The following is a 26,956-nucleotide window of genomic DNA, read 5'->3' as shown; positions in this document are numbered from 1 at the left end:
CACGTGATGATCGGACATGGTTTAGTTGATTTGGATCACGTGATCACTTAGAGGATTAGAGGGATGTCTATCTAAGTGGGAGTTCTTTAGTAATATGATTAATTGAACTTAAATTTATCATGAACTTAGTACCTGATAGTATCTTGCTTGTTTATGTTTGATTGTAGATAGATGGCCCGTGCTGTTGTTCCGTTGAATTTTAATGCGTTCCTTGAGAAAGCAAAGTTGAAAGATGATGGTAGCAATTACACGGACTGGGTCCGTAACTTGAGGATTATCCTCATTGCTGCACAGAAGAATTACGTCCTGGAAGCACCGCTGGGTGCCAGGCCTGCTGCTGGAGCAACACCAGATGTTATGAACGTCTGGCAGAGCAAAGCTGATGACTACTCAATAGTTCAGTGTGCCATGCTTTACGGCTTAGAATCGGGACTTCAACGACGTTTTGAACGTCATGGAGCATATGAGATGTTCCAGGAGTTGAAGTTAATATTTCAAGCAAATGCCCGGATTGAGAGATATGAAGTCTCCAATAAGTTCTATAGCTGCAAGATGGAGGAGAACAGTTCTGTCAGTGAGCATATACTCAAAATGTCTGGGTATAATAATCACTTGATTCAATTGGGAGTTAATCTTCCAGATGATTGCGTCATTGACAGAATTCTCCAATCACTTCCACCTAGCTACAAGAGCTTCGTGATGAACTATAATATGCAAGGGATGGTTAAGACAATTCCCGAGCTCTTCGCAATGCTGAAAGCTGCGGAGGTAGAAATCAAGAAGGAGCATCAAGTGTTGATGGTCAACAAGACCACTAGTTTCAAGAAAAAGGGCAAAGGGAAGAAGAAGGGGAACTTCAAAAAGAACAGCAAGCAAGTTGCTGCTCAGGAGAAGAAACCCAAATCTGGACCTAAGCCTGAAACTGAGTGCTTCTACTGCAAGCAGACTGGTCACTGGAAGCGGAACTGCCCCAAGTATTTGGCGGATAAGAAGGATGGCAAGGTGAACAAAGGTATATATGATATACATGTTATTGATGTGTACCTTACTAATGCTCGCAGTAGCACCTGGGTATTTGATACTGGTTCTGTTGCTAATATTTGCAACTCGAAACAGGGACTACGGATTAAGCGAAGATTGGCTAAGGACGAGGTGACGATGCGCGTGGGAAATGGTTCCAAAGTCGATGTGATCGCGGTCGGCACGCTACCTCTACATCTACCTTCGGGATTAGTATTAGACCTAAATAATTGTTATTTGGTGCCAGCGTTGAGCATGAACATTATATCTGGATCTTGTTTGATGCGAGACGGTTATTCATTTAAATCAGAGAATAATGGTTGTTCTATTTATATGAGTAATATCTTTTATGGTCATGCACCCTTGAAGAGTGGTCTATTCTTATTAAATCTCGATAGTAGTGACACACATATTCATAATGTTGAAGCCAAAAGATGCAGAGTTGATAATGATAGTGCAACTTATTTGTGGCACTGCCGTTTAGGTCATATCGGTGTAAAGCGCATGAAGAAACTCCATACTGATGGACTTTTGGAACCACTTGATTATGAATCACTTGGTACTTGCGAACCGTGCCTTATGGGCAAGATGACCAAAACACCGTTCTCCGGTACTATGGAGAGAGCAACAGATTTGTTGGAAATCATACATACAGATGTATGTGGTCCGATGAATGTTGAGGCTCGTGGCGGATATCGTTATTTTCTCACCTTCACAGATGACTTAAGCAGATATGGGTATATCTACTTAATGAAACATAAGTCTGAAACATTTGAAAAGTTCAAAGAATTTCAGAGTGAAGTTGAAAATCATCGTAACAAGAAAATAAAATTCCTACGATCTGATCGTGGAGGAGAATATTTGAGTTACGAGTTTGGTGTACATTTGAAACAATGCGGAATAGTTTCGCAACTCACGCCACCCGGAACACCACAGCGTAATGGTGTGTCCGAACGTCGTAATCGTACTTTACTAGATATGGTGCGATCTATGATGTCTCTTACTGATTTACCGCTATCGTTTTGGGGTTATGCTTTAGAGACGGCCGCATTCACGTTAAATAGGGCACCATCAAAATCCGTTGAGACGACGCCTTATGAACTGTGGTTTGGCAAGAAACCAAAGTTGTCGTTTCTGAAAGTTTGGGGCTGCGATGCTTATGTGAAAAAGCTTCAACCTGAAAAGCTCGAAGCCAAATCAGAGAAATGTGTCTTCATAGGATATCCAAAAGAAACTATTGGATACACCTTCTATCACAGATCCGAAGGCAAGACTTTTGTTGCTAAATTCGGAAACTTTCTAGAGAAGGAGTTTCTCTCGAAAGAAGTGAGTGGGAGGAAAGTAGAACTTGATGAGGTAACTGTACCTGCTCCCTTATTGGAAAGTAGTACATCACAGAAACCGGTTTCTATGACACCTACACCAATTAGTGAGGAAGCTAATGATGATGATCATGAAACTTCAGAACAAGTTACTACTGAACCTCGTAGATCAACCAGAGTAAGATCCGCACCAGAGTGGTACGGTAATCCTGTTCTGGAAGTCATGCTACTAGATCATGATGAACCTACGAACTATGAAGAAGCGATGGTGAGCCCAGATTCCGCAAAATGGCTTGAAGCCATGAAATCTGAGATGGGATCCATGTATGAGAACAAAGTATGGACTTTGGTTGACTTGCCCAAAGATCGGCAAGCAATTGAGAATAAATGGATCTTCAAGAAGAAGACTGACGCTGACGGTAATGTTACTGTCTACAAAGCTCGACTTGTCGCAAAAGGTTTTCGACAAGTTCAAGGGATTGACTACGATGAGACCTTCTCACCCGTAGCGATGCTTAAGTCTGTCCGAATCATGTTAGCAATTGCCGCATTTTATGATTATGAAATTTGGCAGATGGATGTCAAAACTGCATTCCTGAATGGATTTCTGGAAGAAGAGTTGTATATGATGCAGCCGGAAGGTTTTGTCGATCCAAAGGGAGCTAACAAAGTGTGCAAGCTCCAGCGATCCATTTATGGACTGGTGCAAGCCTCTCGGAGTTGGAATAAACGCTTTGATAATGTGATCAAAGCATTTGGTTTTGTACAGACTTTTGGAGAAGCCTGTATTTACAAGAAAGTGAGTGGGAGCTCTGTAGCATTTCTGATATTATATGTAGATGACATATTACTAATCGGAAATGATATAGAATTTCTGGATAGCATAAAGGGATACTTGAATAAGAGTTTTTCAATGAAAGACCTCGGTGAAGCTGCTTACATATTGGGCATTAAGATCTATAGAGATAGATCAAGACGCTTAATTGGACTTTCACAAAGCACATACCTTGACAAAATTTTGAAGAAGTTCAAAATGGATCAAGCAAAGAAAGGATTCTTGCCTGTGTTACAAGGTGTGAAATTGAGTAAGACTCAATGCCCGACCACTGCAGAAGATAGAGAGAAAATGAAAGATGTTCCCTATGCTTCAGCCATAGGCTCTATCATGTATGCAATGTTGTGTACCAGACCTGATGTATGTCTTGCTATAAGTCTAGCAGGGAGGTACCAAAGTAATCCAGGAGTGGATCACTGGACAGCGGTCAAGAACATCCTGAAATACCTGAAAAGGACTAAGGATATGTTTCTCGTATATGGAGGTGACAAAGAGCTCATCGTAAATGGTTACGTTGATGCAAGCTTTGACACTAATCCGGACGATTCTAAATCGCAAACCGGATACGTGTTTACATTAAACGGTGGAGCTGTCAGTTGGTGCAGTTCTAAACAAAGCGTTGTGGCGGGATCTACATGTGAAGCGGAGTACATAGCTGCTTCGGAAGCAGCAAATGAAGGAGTCTGGATGAAGGAGTTCATATCCAATCTAGGTGTCATACCTAGTGCATCGGGTCCAATGAAAATCTTTTGTGACAATACTGGTGCAATTGCCTTGGCAAAGGAATCCAGATTTCACAAGAGAACCAAACACATCAAGAGACGCTTCAATTCCATCCGGGATCTAGTCCAGGTGGGAGACATAGAGATTTGCAAGATACATACGGATCTGAATGTAGCAGACCCATTGACTAAGCCTCTTCCACGAGCAAAACATGATCAGCACCAAAGCTCCATGGGTGTTAGAATCATTACTGTGTAAATCTAGATTATTGACTCTAGTGCAACTGGGAGACTGAAGGAAATATGCCCTAGAGGCAATAATAAAGTTATTATTTATTTCCTTATATCATGATAAATGTTTATTATTCATGCTAGAATTGTATTATCCGGAAACATAATACTTGTGTGAATACATAGACAAACTAAACGTCACTAGTGTGCCTCTACTTGACTAGCTCGTTAATCAAAGATGGTTATGTTTCCTAACCATAGACATGTGTTGTCATTTGATTAACGGGATCACATCATTAGGAGAATGATGTGATTGACATGACCCATTCCATTAGCTTAGCACCCGATCGTTTAGTATCTTGCTATTGCTTTCTTCATGACTTATACATGTTCCTATGACTATGAGATTATGCAACTCCCGTTTGCCGGAGGAACACTTTGTGTGCTACCAAACGTCACAACGTAACTGGGTGATTATAAAGGAGCTCTACAGGTGTCTCCAAAGGTACATGTTGGGTTGGCGTATTTCAAGATTAGGATTTGTCACTCCGATTGTCGGAGAGGTATCTCTGGGCCCTCTCGGTAATGCACATCACATAAGCCTTGCAAGCATTGCAACTAATGAGTTAGTTGCGAGATGATGTATTACGAAACGAGTAAAGAGACTTTCCGGTAACGAGATTGAACTAGGTATTGAGATACCACCGATCGAATCTTGGGCAAGTAACATACCGATGACAAAGGGAACAAAGTATGTTGTTATGCGGTCTGACCGATAAAAGATCTTCGTAGAATATGTGGGAGCCAATATGAGCATCCAGGTCCCGCTATTGGTTATTGACCGGAGACATGTCTCGGTCATGTCTACATTGTTCTCGAACCCGTAGGGTCCGCACGCTTAACGTTACGATGATAATTTCATTATGAGTTTATATATTTTGATGTACCGAAGTTTGTTCGGAGTCTCGGATGTGATCACGGACATGACGAGGAGTCTCGAAATGGCCGAGACATAAAGATTGATATATTGGACGACTATATTCGGACACCGGAAGTGCTCTGGGTGATTTTGGAGAAAACCGGAGCCGGAGGGTTACCGGACCCCCCCCCCCCGGGAGAAGTAATGGGCTTTATGGGCCCTAGTGGAGAGAGAGAGGGGCAGCCAGGGTGGGCCGTGCGCCCCCTCCCCCTCTGGTCCAAATTGGACTAGGAGAGGGGGGGCGGCGCCCCCCTTTCCTTCTCCCTCTCCCCCTTCCTTTCCCCCTCCTAGTAGGAGTACGAAAGAGGGGAGTCCTACTCCTACTAGGAGGACTCCTCCTCCTTGGCGCGCCCCAAGGGCCGGCCGGCATCCCCCCTTGCTCCTTTATATACGGGGGCAGGGGGCACCTCTAGACACACAAGTTGATCTTGAAGATCGTTCTCTTAGCCGTGTGCGGTGCCCCCCTCCACCATAGTCCTCGATAATATTGTAGTGGTGCTTAGGCGAAGCCCTGCGATAGTAGAATATCAAGATCGTCACCACGCCATTGTGCTGACAGAACTCTTCCCCGACACTTTGCTGGATCGGAGTCCGGGGATCGTCATCGAGCTGAACGTGTGCTAGAACTCGGAGGTGCCGTAGTTTCGGTGCTTGATCGGTCGGGCCGTGAAGACGTACGACTACATCAACCGCGTTGTCATAACGCTTCCGCTGTCGGTCTATGAGGGTACATAGACTACACTCTCCCGTCTCGTTGCTATGCATCACCATGATCTTGCGTGTGCGTAGGAAAATTTTGAAATTACTACGTTCCCCAACAAGGGTGGCATCTAAAACCAATGCGTAAGAGTCGGGAGACGGCATCACCTCTGGGTGATCAGTCCGGCTCTAGCTGATAGGCCTTTCCGACCAGTGCATGAACTCAGGGTTGTTGGAGGCAACTGCGTCGACTTCTTGATGTTGTCGGCGCCGGCTACGCCGATCTTCTGGTAGGCTCGTAAAGATGTCATCGGGGAATTCGTCTTGAACAGCCCCGACTGTCGGTCGGGCAGCCGGCTGCGGAGGGGCCGGAGGCAGCTGACCAGCAGGTGGAGGCGGCGCTATCCCCTGGCCCTTGGAGATCCGCGTGAGCCAGTGGCATTTTCAGGTTGTGTGGTATGAAGGCTTCGTGCCGCTGTGAAACTTGCAGGGGGCATCAAGTGCTTGCTCGTAGGAGAAAGCCGGCTGCCAAGCCGGCCTGCTGCCCTTCTGCTTTTTGGGCATGGGCCGCCCTTCTGGTTGTTCGTCTTCGGCGGTGGCCACCAGCCGACTGATGGGAGGCGGCGGGGAGCCTTGCGCTTGTGGTCGTTCTGGTATGGGCGTCGGCTCGAGTCTCCTGCCGGCGTTTGGGGACTCAGAGCGAGTACCTTCCCGGAGGCGTCTACTCGGAGCTCGGTCTTCATTGAGGAATCGGCCATGGCGTATTTGTCAGCTATTATCAGCAGCTCATCGAGGGTAGTCGGCTCGTCGCAGAGGAGACGGTGCTTGAGGAGGGTGCCTTCTCGGCACCCGGCGGTGAAGTACTCTAGCTTGAACCTCGTGCACCCCTTCGCAGGAGTTGGGGAGTTCGGCCCAACGCGTGAGGTAGTCGCGAGTTGATTCATTGGGCCCTTGCACACACAAGGAGAGCTGTCGGGGCTTAGGAGCCCGCTTGTAGGTGCTGGTGAAGTTGCGGATGAAGGCTTCTGTGAAGTCCAGCCAGTTGTTGACGCTGTAAGGCTTGAGGATGTTGAGCCAGGTACATGTCGTGCCTTGGAGCATGAGGGGAACATACTTCATGGCAACGCGCCTGTTGCCGTTCGCGATGTTAACCGCAGTGGAGTAGTCGATCAACCAGTCTTCCGGCTTCACGGAGCCGTTGTACTTGGGTGTGTCTCTTGGGAGCGAGAACCCTTTAGGGAAGGGCTCGTCGCGAATGCGGGGGCCAAAGTAGGGCGGGCCGACATCATCTTCTTCTTCCAGAGCCAGGGATCGCGCTAGGCGGTCGATCCGGTGGCGGGCGTCATTCTCGCCGACTCCTTCGCGGCGACCCAGTCGGCCGCTGAGAGTCGGATGCGTGACAGGCGGTGGAGTGGGGTATCTCTCCCCACGAGGCGGAGGAGGGGGCGGATTGCCCCACCATTCCACAGCTCGAGGACGGCCTTCTGCGTCATGCTCGATGGAGATTCGAGTCCGGTTGCGGCTGGCAGCCGGCTCCTTTTCTTTCCTTGCGCAGGTGTTGCCCGCCGTCGTTGTTCAGGACGTCGCACCATGCTCTCGGCGCGGGGGAGGACTTTCGGCGCGGACACCGGCTTCATGCCGCTCTGTGGCCGCGTCGATATGCTGCTGGATGCGTCTGGTCATGTAGGGGAGCTCATCGGCCCTCAGTCCGTCCAGCTCGTCCACAGCCGCCTGGGTGGCGCGTAGGTTCTCGAGAGGCATGGCATAGACTGGGCGATCTGCTCCCAGCGTGCCAGCGATAGCTGCACCGCGTTTCTTGATGATACCGATGCGGCTCGACCCGCCGGGAGGCAGCGTGCCAAAGGCGGCACAGTCAACTTCGCACTAGTGAGCCTCGGTGAGGCGTCTCATGGAGGCTAGCTTCTGGCCCTCCACAATGAGGGCGAGGCGGCGCGCCTCCAGTGTCTGGGCGTCGGCGTCAGCCGGGATGGGGGCGGATAAGTCGTGCAGCGCCGCCTGTAGGGCGTCGTGGGCGTTTTCGCCAGAGGCGGCGCCATGGCTGATGACCAGTACCTCGGTGATGGCGCTGCCACTGCTGTCGGCTCGAGGAAGAGGGTCGTTGATGATTACCACGTTGGAGGGGGAGGCGTCAAGTGATGCCGTGTCGGAATCGACAAGCATCGGGTCGGTGGAGCCAACCGACTCCAAGTCTGCAGCCAGCTCGCCGAAGACGTGGAGTTGGTCGAGGAGGCTGACGAGGTGGCTTTCGGGGCAGCCTGTGCCCGCGTCGGAAGCGGGCTCATCAGAGATGCGAGCCTCGCCAAGAAGATCGGCGAGGCAGCTCGCCGCGCATGCGTCAGCGACGCCTTGCAGCGCGTCGGGGCAAGCGCCATCAGGCGAGCCGGGCTAGCTACACACGATGGGGAGGAAGAGGGTTCCCGTCCAGAGCAGGTCTCCGGACGATGGTGCACCTGGCCCCATGGTGGGCGCCAAATGTCGGGTGGTTGGTGCGACATATGCCAACGGGTGGCTTATCATTGTGGGAGCCAATAAAACATCGCCGGTACCTAGAAACGGGATAAGGCGAAGACATGCACGCCGGCAAATCTTACCCAGCTTCAGGGCTCTCCGTGGAGATAACACCCCTACTACTGCTCTACGGGGTCTCCGCATGGTCACTAGATTGGCACGTAGCTACAAGAGGCTCCTTGAGCTGTTTGGTGAAAGGATGAAGAGGGGCAAGGCTTGCCTGCTCCTCCTCTCGTTGTGGTGTCTAAAAACTATCCAAAGAGAGATCCCCCTGCATGGGTGCCCTGGGGGGTTTATATAGGCCTACCCCCCAGGGGTACAATGGTAATCCGGCTGGGCGTGGGCCCCAGCCGTCTGTGTCTATGCTGGCCGGCTTCTCCGCCGACCGATGGGCCTGCCGCTCGGTAGGCCCCGCTAGCTGCCGGCCCTCTGGTCAATAGGCCGGCCCCATTGTTCGGGTGTTTTGTCGGAGGCTGGTTACTGTTGCCTTGCCTCTGGTGACGAGGGCTTTGTCGGGGTAAGCATGGCTACAGTGCCGTCACGAGGCGGCTCATCAGTGTAGCCTTACCTTGTCTTATCTCCTTGATGAGGCACCTTCTTCGAGGGAGAGAGCTGGCCGTACCCCAGGCCGACTGCGGGAAGCCTGGCCGCCTTTGGGGTCTCCCTGACTGAGGGGGCCCGCCACCCACGGGTCGTACTGACCGCTCTCCGTAGGTGATGTCACGATCAATGTGGCAATAGTGCCGCGCCGGACGGCTGATGGCCGCCCCGTACGACGCACTGTGGCCATGCGTGCCCCGGGATTTGGGGGTGGCAGGCTTCACTATAGCCACGCCCCGTCTTGTCACCGTTATGTGGGTGCAGACTCTGAGGGCACGATCTTGGCCGCCTGTTGAGGGGCCGGCTCCTGGGAGTCGGCCTTCTCATGGCCGACTTCTTGGAGTCGGCCTTCTCGTGGTCTTGTTTCTCAAGGATTTCAGGGCTGGGCCGCCTTTGCGCAGCCGGCCTGAGAGGTAGCCAGCTGGGGGAAGGCGGCCCCACGTCTTGGACGCTTGGAGGCTCAATCGGCCTATAATTTTTCTGAAGAGCCAGGGGAAGCCGGCTAGGCTACCCAAGGTCATTTACTCCGACACCCGAACTCCCGCCCCAGTACTGGGTGGCGTCGAGGTTATCTCACCAACAACTGCATAAAAGAGATTTTCGATGTCGGCGAACTCAGATATTCCAGAACTGCAATGATAAAATTGTGACGACAACACCTCGGAGCTCAACTCCCCGGGACATTACCACAACCCCTAAATGTTAGGAGGCACCAAGAACAATGTTCTCATCACAAAACCATCAGAACGATTCCAAGATACCCGCGTGATCCTAATTTTTTTAGTGAAATTTGAGAAGAGAAGAGTCAAAACTCTACGTCAGGAGGCCTCACCAGAGCGACGAACGGACTGAGGAGTAAAAAGAATCCTACTCTCCGATATATATAATCCTATAAGACTCAAAACATTTTTCTAGACTCAACAACGCCAACGATTCGATCAAGCAGGGGGCTCCTAAGTCGGGGAAAGGCTCTGATAGCAACTTGTAACACCCACGATGCGGCTATATCTCCCACGTGTCAGAGCACGACTTAGAGGCATAACCGCATTGTAGGCATGCCGCAAGAGGGGTAATCTTTACACATCCCATGTACTGAATAAGAAAGAGGTACATAGTTGGCTTACAATCGCCACTTCATACAATACATAAATATAGCATTACATCAACCAGATACAATCAAGGTCCGACTACGGAACCAAAATAAAAGAAGACTACCCCTAATGCAAAAGATCCCCGATCGCCCCGACTGGGCTCCACTACTGATCAACTGAAACGAAACAACACGATGAACAAGATCTTCATCGAGCTCCTCCTTGAGCTCGGTTGAGTCACCTGCACGGTATCATCGGCACCTGCAAACTGGTTTTGGAAGTAATCTATGAGTCACGGGGACTCAACAATCTCACACCCTCGCGATCAAGACTATTTAAGCTTATGGGTAGGTAAAAGATATGAGGTGGAGCTGCAGCAAGCACTAGCATATATGGTGGCTAACTTACGCAAATGAGAGCGAGAAGAGAAGCAAAGCACGGTGGTGAACTAGAAGTGATCAAGAAGTGATCCTGAAGCTACTTACGTTCAAGCATAACTCCAACACCGTGTTCACTTCCCGGACCCCGTCGAGAAGAGATCATCACGGCTACACACGCGGTTGATGCATTTTAATTAAGTTACGTGTCAAGTTCTCTACAACGGATATTAACAAATTCCCATATGCCCATAACCGCGGGCACGACTTTCGAAAGTTCAAAACCCTGCAGGGGTGTCCCAACTTAGCCCATCACAAGCTCTCACGGTCAACGAAGGATATTCCTTCTCCCAGGAAGACCCGATCAGACTTAGAATCCCGGTTACAAGACATTTCGACAATGGTAAAACAAGACCAGCAAAGCCGCCCGAATGTGCCGACAAATCCTGATAGGAGCTGCACATATCTCGTTCTCAGGGCACACCGGATGAGCAATCCGTACAACTAAAACCAACCCTCAAGTTTCCTCGATGTGGCGCTGCAAGGGGCTCTAGTTTGGACCAACACACAGAGGAGCACTGGCCCCCGGGGGGGGGGAGGGTTAAAATAAAGATGACCCTCGACAGAGCGACTCCCAAAGGAAAAGTAGGTGGTGGTGAGGCAAATGGTAAAACCAAGGTTGGCCCTTGCTGGAGGAGTTTTATTCAAAGCGAATTGTCAAGGGGTCCCCATAACAAACCGTGTAAGGAACGCAAAATCAAGGAACATAACACCGGTATGAAGGACACTAGGGCGGCAAGAGTGGAACAAAACACCAGGCATAAGGCCGAGCCTTCCACCCTTTACCAAGTATATAGATGCATTAATATAAACAAGAGGTATTGTGATATCCCAACATATCCATATTCCAACATGGAACAAACTTCATCTTCACCTGCAACTAGCAACGCTATAAGAGGGGCTGAGCAAAGCGGTAACATAGCCAAACAACGGTTTGCTAGGACAAGGTGGGTTAGAGGCTTGACATGGCAATATGGGAGGCATGATATAGCAAGTGGTAGGTATCGCGGCATATGCATAGCAATAGAGCGAGCAACTAGCAAGCAAAGATAGAAGTGATTTCGAGGGCATGGTCATCTTGCCTGAGATCCCACAAGGAAGAAGAACGAGTCCATGAAGAAGACAAACGGACATAGATGAACGGATCCTCACAACTCCGAAATGAAACCGAAGCTAACGCGAGAAGTAACCCGGAAAGAAGCAAACAACATAGTAAACAACCATCACATAATCATGGCATGATGCACAACAAGTATGATGCATGTCCGGTTTAATGAGGCATGGTATGGCAAAGTGCACAAGCAATCCTACAAATTAAGTGGAGCTCAATATGCAACGAGTTGCATATTGGCGAAACACCACATGAATTATTTAGTTCTCTCTCGGTTATGTACTCAACAATATTAAATGTTGATTATCATGGCAAGAGGTGGAGCAAATGGAAAACTACCTATCTAGGCAAGTTTAAATGAGGCCGGAACAACAAACAACAAGTCCGGAAAAACCTCATGTGCAATATTTTAGGTTTGGTACTGTTCTGCCCTAAAGCATAATTTAGAGTTGTTAAACATGCAAAGTAAAGTCACCATGTTAAACTAGGCATTTTTCCACCCCATTTGCATATAAAGTTTATTAAATTCAGAGTTACGGTTATTTAGTTATGAATTAAAGCATTTTAACATGGCAATAGGAAAATTAATGCAAACAACAAGTTTAAACATAGATGAAAGTTGGGTATTATTAAACTAGACAAAATTCTAGACATTTTACATATAAAGTTTGTTTTAATTCGATGCACGGTTAATTAGTTAGGATATGCATGAAGTGCAAGGGTGTTTCTGCAAAACTGGCAGTCTCTGGATAAATAGGAAATTCGTAGATCTGGAAAAAACATGAACGGGCCGAATCTGGTAGGCTGGCCCAACATGAGAAAAAAAGGAGGGCGCACGGGGGGCGGCCTAACCATGGGCCTCGGCCCAGTCAGTGCAGCGGGCCAGGCTTGCGCTGCTGGATCTGGCACGGGTGGCCTCGCGCTGGCCTGGCGTGGTCAACGCCCAGCTGCAGCGATCGACGCAGGGGCTGACGAGGCATCGTCCTGCTCGAGCAGAGGCGAAGCAGAGGGGACAAGCAAGGGGCCGGTGACTGGGAGCAGAGCTCCGGCGACCGGGGCAAAGGGACGGCGAGGTCTCGGGCGTCCGAATCCACCGGACCGAGACGAGGCAAGGGGCGCCCGAGAAGGCAAACGGCGACAGCGACTTGAGTAACACGAGGTTGAAGATGGCGGGGCGCGGCGGCGTGAACGTAGAGGCGACAAGCTCCAGCGGGGAAGTAGCTGGCGGCGCCGGCTTGAGAGGAGGCCGTCGACAAAAATGGCGGGGACGGAGCAAGGCAGCGACAACGCGGGTCTCAGGGAAGTAGGGTGCGGGAATTGGCGACGAGGAGCTCCGAGTCGGCGGCCGGGGTCCATGGAGGTCGCTGCTGCGGCTGTCGATGGCGGATCCCCTGCTCACAAAAAGAGAGAAAAAGCAGGGAGATGAGAGATGGAAACAAAAGGAGCACGGGAAGAAGAAGAAGAAGCAGGCATCGGCGCTCATCTCCGACGAAGCTTGCCGGCGACAAAGTGGCACGAGGCGAAGGGGATCGAGCGTAGAGGCGCAAGAGGAGGAACTCGGGGCTGCTTTGGTGCCGCGCTGCTGCTTGGGTGAGGCAAGACGGCAGCCGGATGGATGTGCGGTGGAGGCAGAGAGTGGAGGCGGAGGGGATTGGATCGGGCGAAACAGTGGAGGCGCTGGGTTGGGCGATGGGGATCCCGAGGAAGATGTGGCGGCGGCGGGGTGAGGGACAAAAAGCCTAGGTTTTAGGGATTGGTCTAGGGTTGGATTATATATAGCAATAGGATTTTTGGGTAGGGGCTAATCCGGTCCGTCTGATCTAAATCGAACGGTCGAGAGAAAAAAATAGGTAGGGTGTCCAAATAAGAAAACGATGATATTTTAGGGACGTTTGGGGATGATCCGGAACCAACGGTGACGACTGTCCGGGTCGGGTTCGGAACAACTTTCGGACGCGCGCGAGGGGTTCGTTGCACTGATGCAGGGGGGTAGGCGAACAAGGTCAAGTGTGGTTGGACTGAGAAGAGAGAGGGGAAGGAGTGCAGCCCGGCGACTATTTCCGGAGACCGAAAACGTCCGAGATATGTCCGGCTATAATGCCGCTATATGTTTAACGGTTGGGCTATCAAACGGACTTCGAATGTGATGAAATTTGGCAGGCGGTCTACCGACAACATAACAACACCGCACGCCATCTTTCATCCCATTCCGAGAACATTTTCCGGCCACTTATAAAATAATATTTCGGACATGCCGCGGGCATGTGCAAGGGTGTCTGGGCTCAGTACGGACAACGGAAAAAACTAGGAGACCGAGACGGATGCAAGTTTTGAAAACATGATGATGCAATGTACATGATGACATGGCAAGATGCAACACGCAAGCGAATGACATGGCAACGACGATGAATAACTTGAAGACACCTGGCGCAACGGTCTGGGGCGTCACACAAGGCCACAAGGAGGAAGGAGTGCAACAAGATCAACTTTACACCTCCCAGGCGACCCCGTGCCCACGGGCCTCGAAGACCCCGTGCGCACGGACTACATAGGAAGCTGGCGCCGGAGCACCCCGTGCGCACGAGCTTGTACCGTGCCCACGGGACCCCGTACGCACGGGCCCAACTTACCCCGTGCGCACGGGCCCATCAGGATGGACGACTGTGAGCTCCTGTTGGGCCTCCTTTTCATCCCCTCCATCCACCTACCTATATATTCCGTACCTAGATCATTTGTTAGGGATAGCAAAGTATATGAGATGATTATGTGAACTTTGCTCCTTGTACCCATTCCTCTAGAAGATCATGTCCTCCTAAGGGAGAAGATCCACTTGTTGATATCAAGACCCCCACATGTGGGAAGGATCCCATCACAGGATGATCAAGACCTCTCTCCTCGTAGGATTGGGATGAACTAGTATCTTGTATCTTTCCTTTGTTGTTCTTGAATCATTGTGACCTCTTGTATGTTCTTGGATCTAGCATATGTGTGATTGGATCTAGTCAATTGAGTGTTTTCTCTTGTTTTTCCTCTTGTGTTCATCTTGTTCTTGGGGATTCTCCCTCCAATTCGTGAAAGATCTCCACTTAGGGTTCCACCCTACAACACCATTGAAGGCCAAAACCTCCATCTAAGAGAAGATCCCGAGGGATATCAAGACCCCTTCGGAGAAGGATCTATCCAGATCATCAAGCCCCCATCTCCTTTGGATTTGGGATGAACTTTACCTTATATCTTTTTCTTTGTTGTTTATGTACCTTGTGGATCTTGTGTGTTTGATTGTTTAGTGTATGTGTGATTGGATTTGTTCTTAGTGTTTCCCGTCGTGTTCTTCGTGTTATTCATTAGATTCCCTCCATTTCGTGAAAGATCGGCCCCTAGGGTTCCACCCTACATCTATTTTGGAATAGAGGGAGTAGGTCTGAATCCTAGGAATTTAATGTCCCTGAGTTTATTCTCTCACACCAGATAAACAATCTGGCCATTATTTAGTGAATAAACTTGTTTGATTTTGATATAGCTTACCACTCATGCCAAGTGGTATTTAATGATTAAAGTTTTTTTTTTTGAACTTAAATGATTAAAATTGTTATGATAAAAAAAAGAGGGTCTTGATTTGGAGAAAATAACCCACAAATCCACAATTCCTGTAGTGGAGCAAAGATCGGATCTGAAAATGTAATCGCATTCGTGTGCTCGAACCGTAAAGCACCAGAACCGCGTACAGGAAGGAGGCGGAAATTCAGCACGAAAACCACGCAATAAATAAATAAATAAATAGAAAAGGGGGCGGAAATTCACACATAACTCGCAACAGGCCGCTCCCGTCTTTCTTCTTCTGCCATAAACCCTAAACCGCTAGCGCCACTTTCCCCACCCAACTCGCCATGGAAGCGGACGAGGCCCCTCACCCACCGCCGCCGTGGAAGCAGAACAAGTCGGCCGTGGCCGTCGAGGCCTCGTCGGGCTCGCTCGCCTCCGCCGCCGCGCGCTTGTCAGCCCGCTCCCGCGCGATCCCTCCGGCCCGCGACTTCCATTTCTACAACAACTTCCCCTCCTTCAAGTCCCCCGTCGCCGCCGCCGCCGCCAGGGCCGAGTCCTCCCTGGGCGTCCTCGGCGCCTCCACGCTCCTCCCCAAGCAGCAGCAGCAGCAGCCGCCTTTCCCCACGGAGGACCTCGACGACGCCTACGACTGGCTCGTCGCCCGCAATGACGACCTGCTCGAGATGTTTGCCGCCTCCGCGGACGAGTTCAAGGCGCTGCGGGAGAAGGAGGAGGCCCAGGGACGGAAAGTCGCGGCAGAAGAGATGGCGGGGGACGGGTTCCAGGTTGTCTACGGCAAGAAGAAGAAGAAGGTGGGTATGGGAGAGGAAGGAGTTGGCAGAAGTGAGGCCTTTGGATCTTCTGGTTCGGTGAGGATGGCCACCATGGATAGGGCTGCAGCATCAGGGCCAAAGCCGAAGGTGCCCTTCCACATCCCCACCATCCCACGCCCGCAGGACGTGCACCGCATTGTGGTGGACAACACGAGCAAGCCATTCGACCATACCTTCCTTGAGCGCAGCGATGACGGTGCCCGTGCCATACACCCACTGGTTAGTGCTTCCGCACATGTTTATTCTAATCTCACACCACACCTTCCCCTCAACAATTCAAGATTAATCTGTTCAGAAATTTATGATGAAATCATCCATGGAAGGTGCCAAATGAGCCATTATTGTTTAGTGAAGCATGCAGTAGATAATTTATTTATTGCATTTGCAAGATTATCAAGTGTTGCACATGAACGGTGATTAGTTTTCTCAACATCTGGGAGTATAAAACCTTAAATTAGCTGGTACATGACTATTGAAATGTGTTAGGTAGTGGAGACTAGATGTCATACGAGATTGTGTGAATAAAAGAAAATAACATGAGTATGGAGGAATGAAGAGTCAGCAGTGTAATTTATCTAATATCAGTGTTTCTTCCAGAGAAATTGGAGAGAACTGCTGTTTTCTTTATTCTGCATGCATTTATCAAATGTGAGCAGAGTGGTGTGACGCCGCTGTCTCATTGCAGGAAAAACTCCCCATGGAGCAACTATTTGACAGGCGTGTTCCTGAAAGTGAGCCATTAAAGCCACCTGCTTTAGATGACACCCCTTTTACATTTGTTGAAGACCGGAAAACCTTGGAAGTGTTGGTGACAAAGCTGAAGAGTGCAACTGAGTTTGCTGTAAGTAACAGTACTAGTAGTATCTATCGGTTTTCTTGCTTCCACTTTATAGAAATGCAGTATTGTTCTTGCCTGTGCCTCACGACTCAACTAGCTGTCTGGTTGACTATATGAGTATTCAGAAGTCTAATTACGTTGCTATTAGTACCAGAGTCACAATTCTCATTGCAGTGCTAGATCTATGTGGGAAGTTGGGCCTTTCCTGCCTGCTAGAGTTGTTAAAGCATGGAAGTTGACGATTAAATACTCATATTGATATGACATGCTGTAAATATTAAATAGCATTGTTAAATAGTCATATTCGCATGCCGTGCTTTAGGTTTCATTACTTACCATCATCTTTCTTGCCTTGTTTCACTCCACCTTTGCTGCCAATGGTTGTTTCTGCCCCCTACAATTTTCTCCATTGTCAGTGTAGTATGCATCCAGCAACGCAAATTCACAACTTCTGCCGCAGGTTACACAGAAATGTAGCATGCTCTGCAGTCTTCTTTTGCCTCCTAACTACTGTCTACTGCTAACTATTGTCACTGTGTACAATTGATTTGTTTTGTGTCAGGGTACTCTAATTACGAACTTAAATCAATTTCCATTTATTTTTCTGTTTTCAGGTTGATTTGGAACACAACCACTATAGGTCTTTTCAGGGTCTCACCTGCCTGATGCAGATTTCAACTAGAACCGAGGACTTTATTGTAGACACTCTTAAGCTCCGCAATTGTCTTGGTGAGAACTTGAGAGAAGTTTTTCAAGATCCAACTAAGAAGAAGGTACACCTTGCTCTTTTGCATATATGTGTTCTTGCTATTGTTCAAAGTCCAGTTTCTCATCGCTCTCATGGGAAAATAGGTAATGCATGGGGCAGGTCGTGATATAATATGGCTTCAAAGAGACTTTGGAATATACGTGTGCAACCTTTTCGACACAGGGCAGGTATGATTCAGCATAGATAAACAGCAGCATGGCCCTAGCATCCAGTTCAGTTATTGTTTTCTTTTATGATTAAATTATTTAGTTAAAATGGCCGTTTTGGTTTTCTATAAATTAAAGCTTGACCTTCTCATCAAAATGCAAATAGGCTTCAAGAATCTTACAAATGGACCGCAACAGCCTGGAGCATCTTCTGCAATATTTCTGTGGAGTGACAGCAAACAAAGAGTACATACTACTTCTTATTCTAGAGTACATTTTTCTTATACTTGCCATGTCACGAATTATATTCTGAAGAGCATGACTAAGACATACATCTCTTGCAGATATCAGAGTGCAGATTGGAGGCTGAGGCCACTTCCTGATGAAATGACCAAGTACAGTGCTTTGAATTCCTCTTGGATTAGCTTTGGATTGCCGCATTTTGTTCTTCCATTTCTTATTTACTCTGCCCTCACTAAATATGTCCATCAAGTGTGTCTGATTGTGACTATGCGTTTCAGGTATGCTAGAGAAGATACACACTATCTGCTCTACATATATGACTTGATGCGATTGCGATTGGTGAATGAGTCTTCAGGCGATGATCTTCTTTTGGAGGTAATGTTTTTTGTTTGTTTTGCTCACTAGTCTTTCCTCGTTTGCTTGTTTGATGGTGAAGTTTCTTTTACATGCATTGTTTGGTATTCTCTGCCTCTGGCAGCAATAGATTTTGTTGTTGACAATTTCTATGCAGCATCTGATGCAATTGATTGTGTGCTTGAATTTCAGAATGTGCGCCTTAGAACTGATGTAAACTTGTGTATTGAGGAACACAAGCACATTCTTTTGCTACCACTTTTGTTACTTATGGATTGACTTAGTGACTTCAGTACCTGAACTTGTGTGGACCGTAGAGCATACAAGCAAGTAATCAGATGTCTGCCATTACTGCAGGTTTGCAAGCGCAGCAATGGAATTTGCTTGCAACTATATGAGAAGGAGCTGCTGACTGATTCATCATACCTTTACATACATGGGTCTGTATTTCTCTTGGTTTACCATGTTTTTATTCTAGAAACCATTCAAGCAGTGTAATGTCATTTTTTTTATGTAATTGCAGGTTGAAAGAAAATGACTTGAGTGCAAGGCAGCTGGCAGTTCTTGCTGTAAGTACTTTTCCTGTTTGAAGTGTTTGTGATTCTTCTTGATACTGGCATCTTGATCATTGAGAAGTTTTCTCCACTTGGACACATACACTGCGTTTTGCTGAAAATTAACAGAGTTCTTCCAGACCCCATAGTTCAGTCCTTGTGGATGCTTTCTTATTTATACTACACTGTTGTAAGTTGTGCCTGGTTTCTTTAACTCCAGATGATCTACCTTAATGAAAAGACATTTTAATTTTATTTATGACATTGTTCTGTTTTGTGTTTTATGCCTCTGCTTGCCTAATGTGCTAGACTGCTATTTGTGACTACCTAATACTCAGTTATAAGTTGAAATGAAATCATTCCTACCATTCCTTATGTAGTTGTTTCCCATCACAGGGTCTATATCAATGGAGAGATGGCGTCGCTCGTGCTGAGGATGAGAGCACTGGTTATATATTACCCAATAAGACTCTACTTGAAATAGGCATTGCTCTTTCCTAATCTATGTACATTGCTTACATGCGTGAGTTAGCCTGGCTAATTTATCCTTTGAATTTGGACTACAGCCAAGCAGATGCCTGTGACCACTGGGAGGTTAAAAAGAACAGTGAAGTCAAAAAATAAATTTCTTGAGCACTATCTCGGACATGTCATTACTATCATAAGGAATGCCGTCGCAAATGCCGATGCTTTTGAAAGTATAGCTGAGCAACTGAAGAAGGGAAGGCTGGAAGAGGTAGTTCTGGTGATCTATGTTTAACTTATCTATTATCATTCCTTTACTGTTGCAATTTGTAGGAACTAACTTCTCAGAGATTTACTAAGGAATCTGGGCTGCTTTTCATACTAACGCATCATTTTGTGTAGTTAATGGCGGCAGAAGCGAAGGACGGCAGTGAAGACAGTGAAATGATTCCTGCCGTCGATGCTGATAGTAATGAAAGTAATCTTCAGCTGATTGCTGAACCTGATGTAGCTCCCACAGTGATTACAAATGTCCATACTGCTTCTTTCTGTACCGGGAATGTTACGAGCGGAGCTTCTTTAGGTAATTTGCAACTAGATAACATCACACCTGAAACCAAGAGCTTTGGGGCGTTGCCAGGCGCTACCGGGCAAGCAGATACAGTGATACCGAGCAATGGTGGTGGTCAGCAGCAAGTAAGAAAATCATTTGCCTTTGTTTGCTATATTTCTTCTGCTGTATCAGTATCTAAACAGCTCCATTGTTCAGGTAATAAAGGCAACAGTTCAAGTATCGAAGAGACCTACGGCTTTTGGTGCTCTGTTAGGAAAACCCTCTACCGCAAGAAGGCCAAATCTATTTCCAGGATTTTCAAGTGACCAGGTATTGGATGTTTCTGCTCTGTCCTTTTTTCTCTTTCCTCCACTGTAGAATTAACAAGTGATGGAGATCTTGAATTAATTTACTAATTGTGTTCGAACTGTGGGTGTACCCCAAACCCCTTGCCTACATGGGATACCTTTGGTACATTGGAAAATAAGTGCATGTAAATAAATTAGTTATGACTTCTGTTCCAAAGAGATAAACCAAGAGCTCCCACTTTACTCAAGTAATTAAGGGGCAAGATATGGAATGGTATCCTCTTTTTGCGAATTCCCTTTGTAGTCTCTATTCTCTCTATATAGCCACATGGGGTAAATGTCAATGTCTCAGTATAGATGCTACTTGAAATTTGTACCAAAGTTCTCACTGTGGAAAGGTTGGTGACTTGTCTTCATTATGTTATCTTTGTTCTGATTTTTGGATGCAACAGAAAGCACTTTCCCGCATTAGCTTTCCCTAGTAATGCTTGACTTTGCTTGGCTTGTGTTACAAATGCAGAATAAAAGCAAGGTGGAGAAGATCAAGTCTTCCGTGGTACTGCCTTTCCATCATTTCTCAGGCGGTGCAAATCCTCCAGCAACTAGCCCTCCAGTAGCAAAATCGTCGGAACATGAAGCGGAAATCATGTGCGAGGATCCTGTGTCTCGGATGGAGGAAGTGATTCAGCTGGACACTGGAACAGATGACCCAGAAAACGGCAACGCAGATGGACAGAGCGATTGCAAACCTGGAGACACCGATGTGTCTAGCTCCCCTCCTGAGCCTTCCTCTGGCATCGAGCAGCGCTGCAGATCCCTCGACGAGAGCAGAGACCTTCAACAGAAGCACCAAGCACCGGAAGAACTGGAATTTAATGATCAGCTGAAGGCCTTCGATTACGCTGAAGCTAGAAAGAATACTTCATTTGGAGAAGTTAGATCTGAGAGAAGAAAGGACAATGCAGTGGCCAGCGCTATCAATGTGGATTCTGGAGATAAACGGAAAAGTTTGAAACAAACCCCCGGTGCCGGTGGCGGCGAAGAGGATGAAGGGAACTTCCAGAATCCACGAAGGCGACAGGCTTTCCCACCTTCTGGCAACAGGAGTGCTACGTACCATTAGTTAGTTGAGAGATGTACTATCCGACCGAGGCATTGTATTTGTAACCTAAAGAGTACAGGGGGAAGTGGAACAACGCGCATGATTTGGCATTCGTCGGTAAGTCATTGGAAATGCTCTTATGTGAGATACTATGGAGGCCTGTTTGATGACCAACACAAAAGTGATCGCCTCCAACCTTCTTCTGGTTGTTTGATTAACACACAAGAAAAATTCTCATTGAAACAAGCAAACTACTATGGCATCCATTCTCATGGAAACCATGCAATTAATTCCCGTCTTTATTTTTATGTATGTAATTCCTGTTGTCCCAAGAGTCCGATTATTTGCTAAATCCAGGATGCCTGATAGAGGCGGGCGTGTTGATGATGCCATGTATTTAGGGTAGGGTCATAAGCCTGATGTAGAGTAGGGTCATAAGCCTGATCTAGATGCTCTATCCAAAGACATTGCTCTAAAGTCAAAGACATTTGAAATACAACAGGAGAAACCGGCTGAAATCACCTTGGAGTGCAAGCCACTCAACCAGCTATTTCACTCGGATACCCTAATTCTACTCGACCAAGATAGAGTCACTCGACTATATGAAGAATCACTCGGAGTATAGAAGATCTAAAGCCACCCTAGGATGACAACGGTCAGGCGTTCACTTTGTAGTCTTAAAGGTCATTAATAGTCATTATAGCAGACGTTATCAGTAACGCCTCTGTCTGAGGCTGGAGGGGCCTAGCGCACTCTATATAAGCCATCCCCTCCTCTAGCACAAGGGTTCGCACCCCTTGTAACTCACACACACATTCCAGTCGACAAGCCTTCGGGCACCAAGACGTAGGGCTGTTACCTCCTTTAAGAGGGGCCTGAACTCGTAAAACTTGTGTGTACGACCTCACCGTAGCTAGGACCTTGCCTCCTCCTTCGTACCCCATATCCTTACTGTTAGACTTACTCCCACGACAGTTGGCGCCCACCATGAGGCAGACGTCTTAGCGACTTTCGGCGAGATTGCGGTTTTTCTGATCTCCATCAACATGGTTTCCGGCGGTGGTTTGGCTTTGGGCCACGAGATCCGACTCGGCGCTCTCATCTTCGTCGCTGACGTCTCCGCTTGGCTTCAAGAAGCCCCTCTCGACGTCGAAGCCCTTCCCATCCGTGGGGCAGCTCACTTCCGCGCGAGTGCCTGCGGCGTCCTCCTGTGGCAGCCGTCGACCCAGTATCGGTCGGCTCCCGCGGCGTCCACTCTCCCCGCTGTACGCCCCCGCAAGCGGTCCGGTCGGTCGTGGCTCCAGCGGTGGGTAAAGCACGCGGTGGCTCGCCAGTCGGCCACCCCTCAAGTTGTGGCTATCGAGCCTGACGAATCCCTCTACGGACCATTCGACTGGTTCGGCGGACACTCTTTTCGAGCGCGGGAGCAGCGACCCTGCGTCGGAGGTCCTTATGGCCGATTCGCCTCGCAGCCCGCCTAGGTTCCGTTGCGGCGGCGGCGGCCGCCCATCGCGTGGTCACGAAGAATATCATCCTGAAGCCCTCACTTCGGAGCAGAGAGAAGAGCTGCATCGTCGCAACGTGGAGGCGCTCCATACCCCCATCATTAGGGAGACCTCTGAGGCTCAGGCCTTGGAAGCTACGCGCCTAGCTACCTTAGTTGAGCGCGCGTGTCTGGAAAATCTCCAAGACTCACTCGACGAACATGCTCATCGACAGATCCCTAAATCCAGTCGACGGCCGCGACAGTTGTTTCCGCCTGAACCTCAGGTATACCGCACTCCGATCCAGAATCTTACAACTGCAGCTCGTATAGCAAAATCAATTCAGCCTTCTCGTTCAGAAGCTGATAGAGGTTTGATGCAGATCCGAGCGCTGCTTCAGGCAGCGGGTGAATTAAACTCCGCTATTTCTTAGTCGCGCAACATGATTCATAGCAAATCCATGGTTGCAGACACACTTCAGTCGGCGCATAGCCCAAGATCGCTTCCGCGGCGTGACGATCTGTAACGCCCCAAGACCGGAGCTTCAGTTGCCTTCCAGGGTTTCCGGGTTTCGTCGTGTGCATTGCATCATGTCATTTCTTTTCTTAACTCAACTAAATAAACCGTATGGATCGTCGATCCATTTAAACCGAGGGAATTCACATGGTGATTCTCTTTACAACTTATCCTCTCGATATTTAGAGAGCTATAGTAATTATTCCAATTATGTGGAATTACCTTAACACACTTGCAAAAATCCCAATGCCTTTTATTATTTCAACTCTTGGCCTCTAACTTTGCCACATGTCCTTTCATCATTTTCTGGAGCTCCACCTAATTTCTCAACATTTTTGGGCACTTCGAAAAACCTATCCTAGTTCAAACCTTTTGAATTAAATTCAAAAGAATTTGAATTTAATCTTTCAAACTTGACCTTTTTCTATTTTCCCGGACCGTGCTCATTTTTCTGAGTCTGTGAGAATTACCCCCGTGCCCAAATTCTTCCTCTAACCTTCTCTTCTCTCTTTTCCTTTCTCCTATTTTATTGTCTTTGTTTTTGTTAAGAGTAGAATCAAGAGAGGGAGAGAAGGGAGCCCAGCAGGCCATTTGGGCCCAGCTGCATCTAACCTAGCCCAGGCCAGCCCATCCTTCCCCGCAGCCCACCTAAACCTACTTCCTAACCCTAGGCCCAACGAACCAACCTCCCTCTCCTCACGATCTCCTCTTCCCTCGCGCCGCTAGAGAGACCCGCAGCCCGATCCCCATCTCCCTCGCGCGTGCTCCTCTTCTCGCTTGCTGGCCGTAGCCACTCCTCCCTCGATCCCTCTCCTCCTCTCGCTAGTCTTCTGCCGCCGCCACACCCTCTCGCTCGCGCCTGATCCCCCCCGGCAGCCACGTCCAGCGCCGGCCCTGCCGCCGAGCGACGCCCGCTCTTTGGTCCGGCGTCCCACGCTATCCCCGTCGCCATCGTCCATCCTGTCACCGGAGCCCGGCGCCTCTACCTCGCCTCTGCTCCCGCATGCTTCGCCTCCCCGTGCTCCAGTTGCACCGACGTCCGGGGCTCCAAGTCCTCCACCTCCGTTGTTCGCCCCAAGGTCCGACGAGGTCACGACCGGACCCAACTCCGGTGCCCCGTCCCCATTGGTGCTGACCTCCACCACAGGGGCAGCGTGGTCGCTGCCCTGCTTCTGTGTTGTTTGCCAGGTCCCGCGGGAGGCCGCGCGAGCCCGCATTGACCACGTCGGTGTGGGTCCTTTTTGCCTGCAGCTGCCGCCATGGAACCGAGCTTAGAGCTCCGCTGCTGCCTTGGTGCTGCTATGCCCAACTCCTCCTTGACAGTTGCCTCGTCTCCGGCCCTGCCCGTTGGAGCCATGCCCCCCCGGTGCCCGCAGCCGCGTCGCCGGTCTTCTGTCTCGACCAGGCATCTTTCCCTTGTGGCATCTATTTAGGTGCAGCGCCACAAGTTTTGCCTTATGCACCCGGGTGATGTTGGCAGTGGAGTACCTCGACGCCCGACGCCTAAAACGATCACCGAACCGGAAATAACGCCAAGTACTAGGTCAACGAGGACTGCCAAGTTCGTCTTCCGCCGTCTCCGAAATTGCCAAGTACCACGACGATACGTGAACGACCACCGCCGACCCCAAGTTACTCGGATTCGTCAAGTACCTCTACGAAAACATTGTACGACTACTTCCGTGGCTGAAAACCCGTGTACAACTACCGTCGCCGTGTACGACTACCTCCACGACGAACGTCCCAAGAACGTCTACTTCCTTTACTTTGCACCGAACGAGAACCGTCCCTTTTGCACGCTTCGAAGGTATAACCCCGAGTCGATGCCCGTGAACGCATGAATGCATGTTGGATGAGATGCACCCTTTGTCTGCACCGTGTCCGTATTGTCACTCGTTTTCCATGCCACTAACCCGTGGGACACCTGGAATCCGGGATCATCCCACCATCTCTTGCACGCTCCCGTCACTTTTCCTTTTGCACCGGTATCCCCGTGGACTACCTGATAACCGATATGTTGCCGTGGCATCATTTTCGTATTCGTCGCCGTGGCACCCCTTTTCCTTGGCACCACGGTGACAAATGCTTCATAATGCTCTTGTCAACTTTTATTAAAAATTGCTTAAACTTGCACATGTCATCCGCATCATGATAACAACTTCAAGATTGGTTAAAATTGTTGTTGCACCAAATTGATAATTGCATTTGGGGTTTACCGGTTTTGTTGTTTATTATATCTAGCCCCATTTAAATTATTTAGATGATATAGTTTTGTTATGCTTCACCTCTTGCCACGTTTAAACAACATTTAATATTGTTGGGTACCTAACCGAGAGTGAACTAAATAATTGATGTGGTGTTCGGTCAATATGCAATGGAGTTGCATATTGAGCTCCACTTAATTTGTAGGATTGCTTGTGCACTTTGCCATGCCATGCCGCTTTAATCCGGACATGCATCATACTTGTTTGTGCATCATGCCATGATTCTGTGTTGGTTGTTTACTATGTTGTTTGCTTCTTTCCGGTGTGCTTCTTCGGGTTGTTTCCGGTAACGTCGTGTTTGTGAGGAACCGTTTGACTACGTCCGTTTGTATGCTTCATGGACTCGTTCTTCTTCCTTGCGGGATCTCAGGCAAGATGACCATACCCTCGAAATCACTTCTATCTTTGCTTGCTTAGTTGCTCGCTCTTTTGCTATGCCTATGCTGCGATACCTACCACTTGCTTATCATGCCTCCCATATTGTTGCACCAAGCCTCTAACCCACCTTGTCCTAGCAAACCGTTGATTGGCTATGTTATCGCTTTGCTCAGCCCCTCTTATAGCGTTGTTAGTTGCAGGTGAAGATTGAAGTTTTGTTCCTTGTTGGAACATGGAGATGTTGTTCCTGGTTGGAACATGTTTACTTGTTGGGATATCACAATATATCTTATTTAATTAATGCATCTATATACTTGGTAAAGGGTGGAAGGCTCGGCCTTATGCCTGATGTTTTGTTCCACTCTTGCCGCCCTAGTTTCCGTCATATCGGTGTTATGTTCCCGGATTTTGCGTTCCTTACGCAGTTGGGTTATAATGGGAACCCCTTGACAATTCGCCTTGAATAAAACTCCTCCAGCAAGGCCCAACATTAGTTTTACCATTTGCCACCTAGCCTTTTTCTTTCCCTTGAGTCGGCCGGCTCAAGGGTCATCTTTATTTTAACCCCCCCGAGCCAGTGCTTCTCTAAGTGTTGGTCCAACTGAGCGATGTCCGAGGCTACCAGGGGCAACTCTGGGCTGGCTTACCCGACGTCTGGCTCATCCGGTGTGCCCTGAGAACGAGATATGTGCAGCTCCTATCGGGATTTGTTGGCACATCTGGGTGGCTTTGCTGGTCTTGTTTTACCATTGTAGAAATGTATTGTAACCGGGATTCCGAGTCTGATCGGGTCTTCCCGCTAGAAGGTCTATTCCTTCGTTGACCGTGAGAGCTTGTCATGGGCTAAGTTGGGACACCCCTGCAGGGATTTGAACTTTCGAAAGCCGTGCCCGCGGTTATGGGCAGATGGGAATTTGTTAATGTCCGGTTGTAGAAAACCTGAAGTTGACCTTAATTAAAATACATCAACCGCGTGTGTTACCGTGACGGTCTCTTTCCGGCGGTGTCCGGGAAGTGAACACGGTGTTGG

At 48.6% G+C, this 26,956-nt stretch overlaps 1 protein-coding gene across 1 annotated transcript; it reads left to right on the top strand.

Annotated features, from left to right (window-relative positions):
- Positions 1-15,396: 15,396 nt before the first annotated feature.
- LOC123043600 (protein RRP6-like 2) lies at positions 15,397-21,535 on the top strand. Its single transcript, XM_044466103.1, has 14 exons — positions 15,397-16,171; positions 16,638-16,793; positions 17,405-17,563; positions 17,643-17,726; positions 17,872-17,951; positions 18,050-18,100; positions 18,227-18,323; positions 18,660-18,742; positions 18,826-18,871; positions 19,253-19,340; positions 19,423-19,592; positions 19,724-20,017; positions 20,091-20,204; positions 20,703-21,535. Exons 1-14 carry the CDS (start codon positions 15,464-15,466, stop codon positions 21,303-21,305), a joined length of 2,733 nt encoding a protein of 910 aa, XP_044322038.1. The 5' UTR covers positions 15,397-15,463; the 3' UTR covers positions 21,306-21,535.
- The last annotated feature ends 5,421 nt before the right edge of the window (positions 21,536-26,956 follow it).

Source organism: Triticum aestivum, chromosome 1A (assembly GCF_018294505.1).
Source record: "Triticum aestivum cultivar Chinese Spring chromosome 1A, IWGSC CS RefSeq v2.1, whole genome shotgun sequence".
Classification (NCBI taxonomy): domain Eukaryota; kingdom Viridiplantae; phylum Streptophyta; class Magnoliopsida; order Poales; family Poaceae; genus Triticum; species Triticum aestivum.
The sequence above is the reverse complement of the archived record's forward strand: the minus strand, read 5'-3'. Positions and strand labels throughout refer to the sequence as shown.

Excerpts from the sequence above, each read along its gene's own strand:
- LOC123043600 (XM_044466103.1), top strand. The coding sequence starts at position 15,464 with ATGGAAGCGGACGAGGCCCCTCACCCACCGCCGCCGTGGAAGCAGAAC. Across the intron at positions 19,341-19,422 it reads TAAGACTCTACTTGAAATAG|CCAAGCAGATGCCTGTGACC; the intron begins GCATTGCTCTTT and ends TTTGGACTACAG. Across the intron at positions 19,593-19,723 it reads AGAAGGGAAGGCTGGAAGAG|TTAATGGCGGCAGAAGCGAA; the intron begins GTAGTTCTGGTG and ends CATTTTGTGTAG.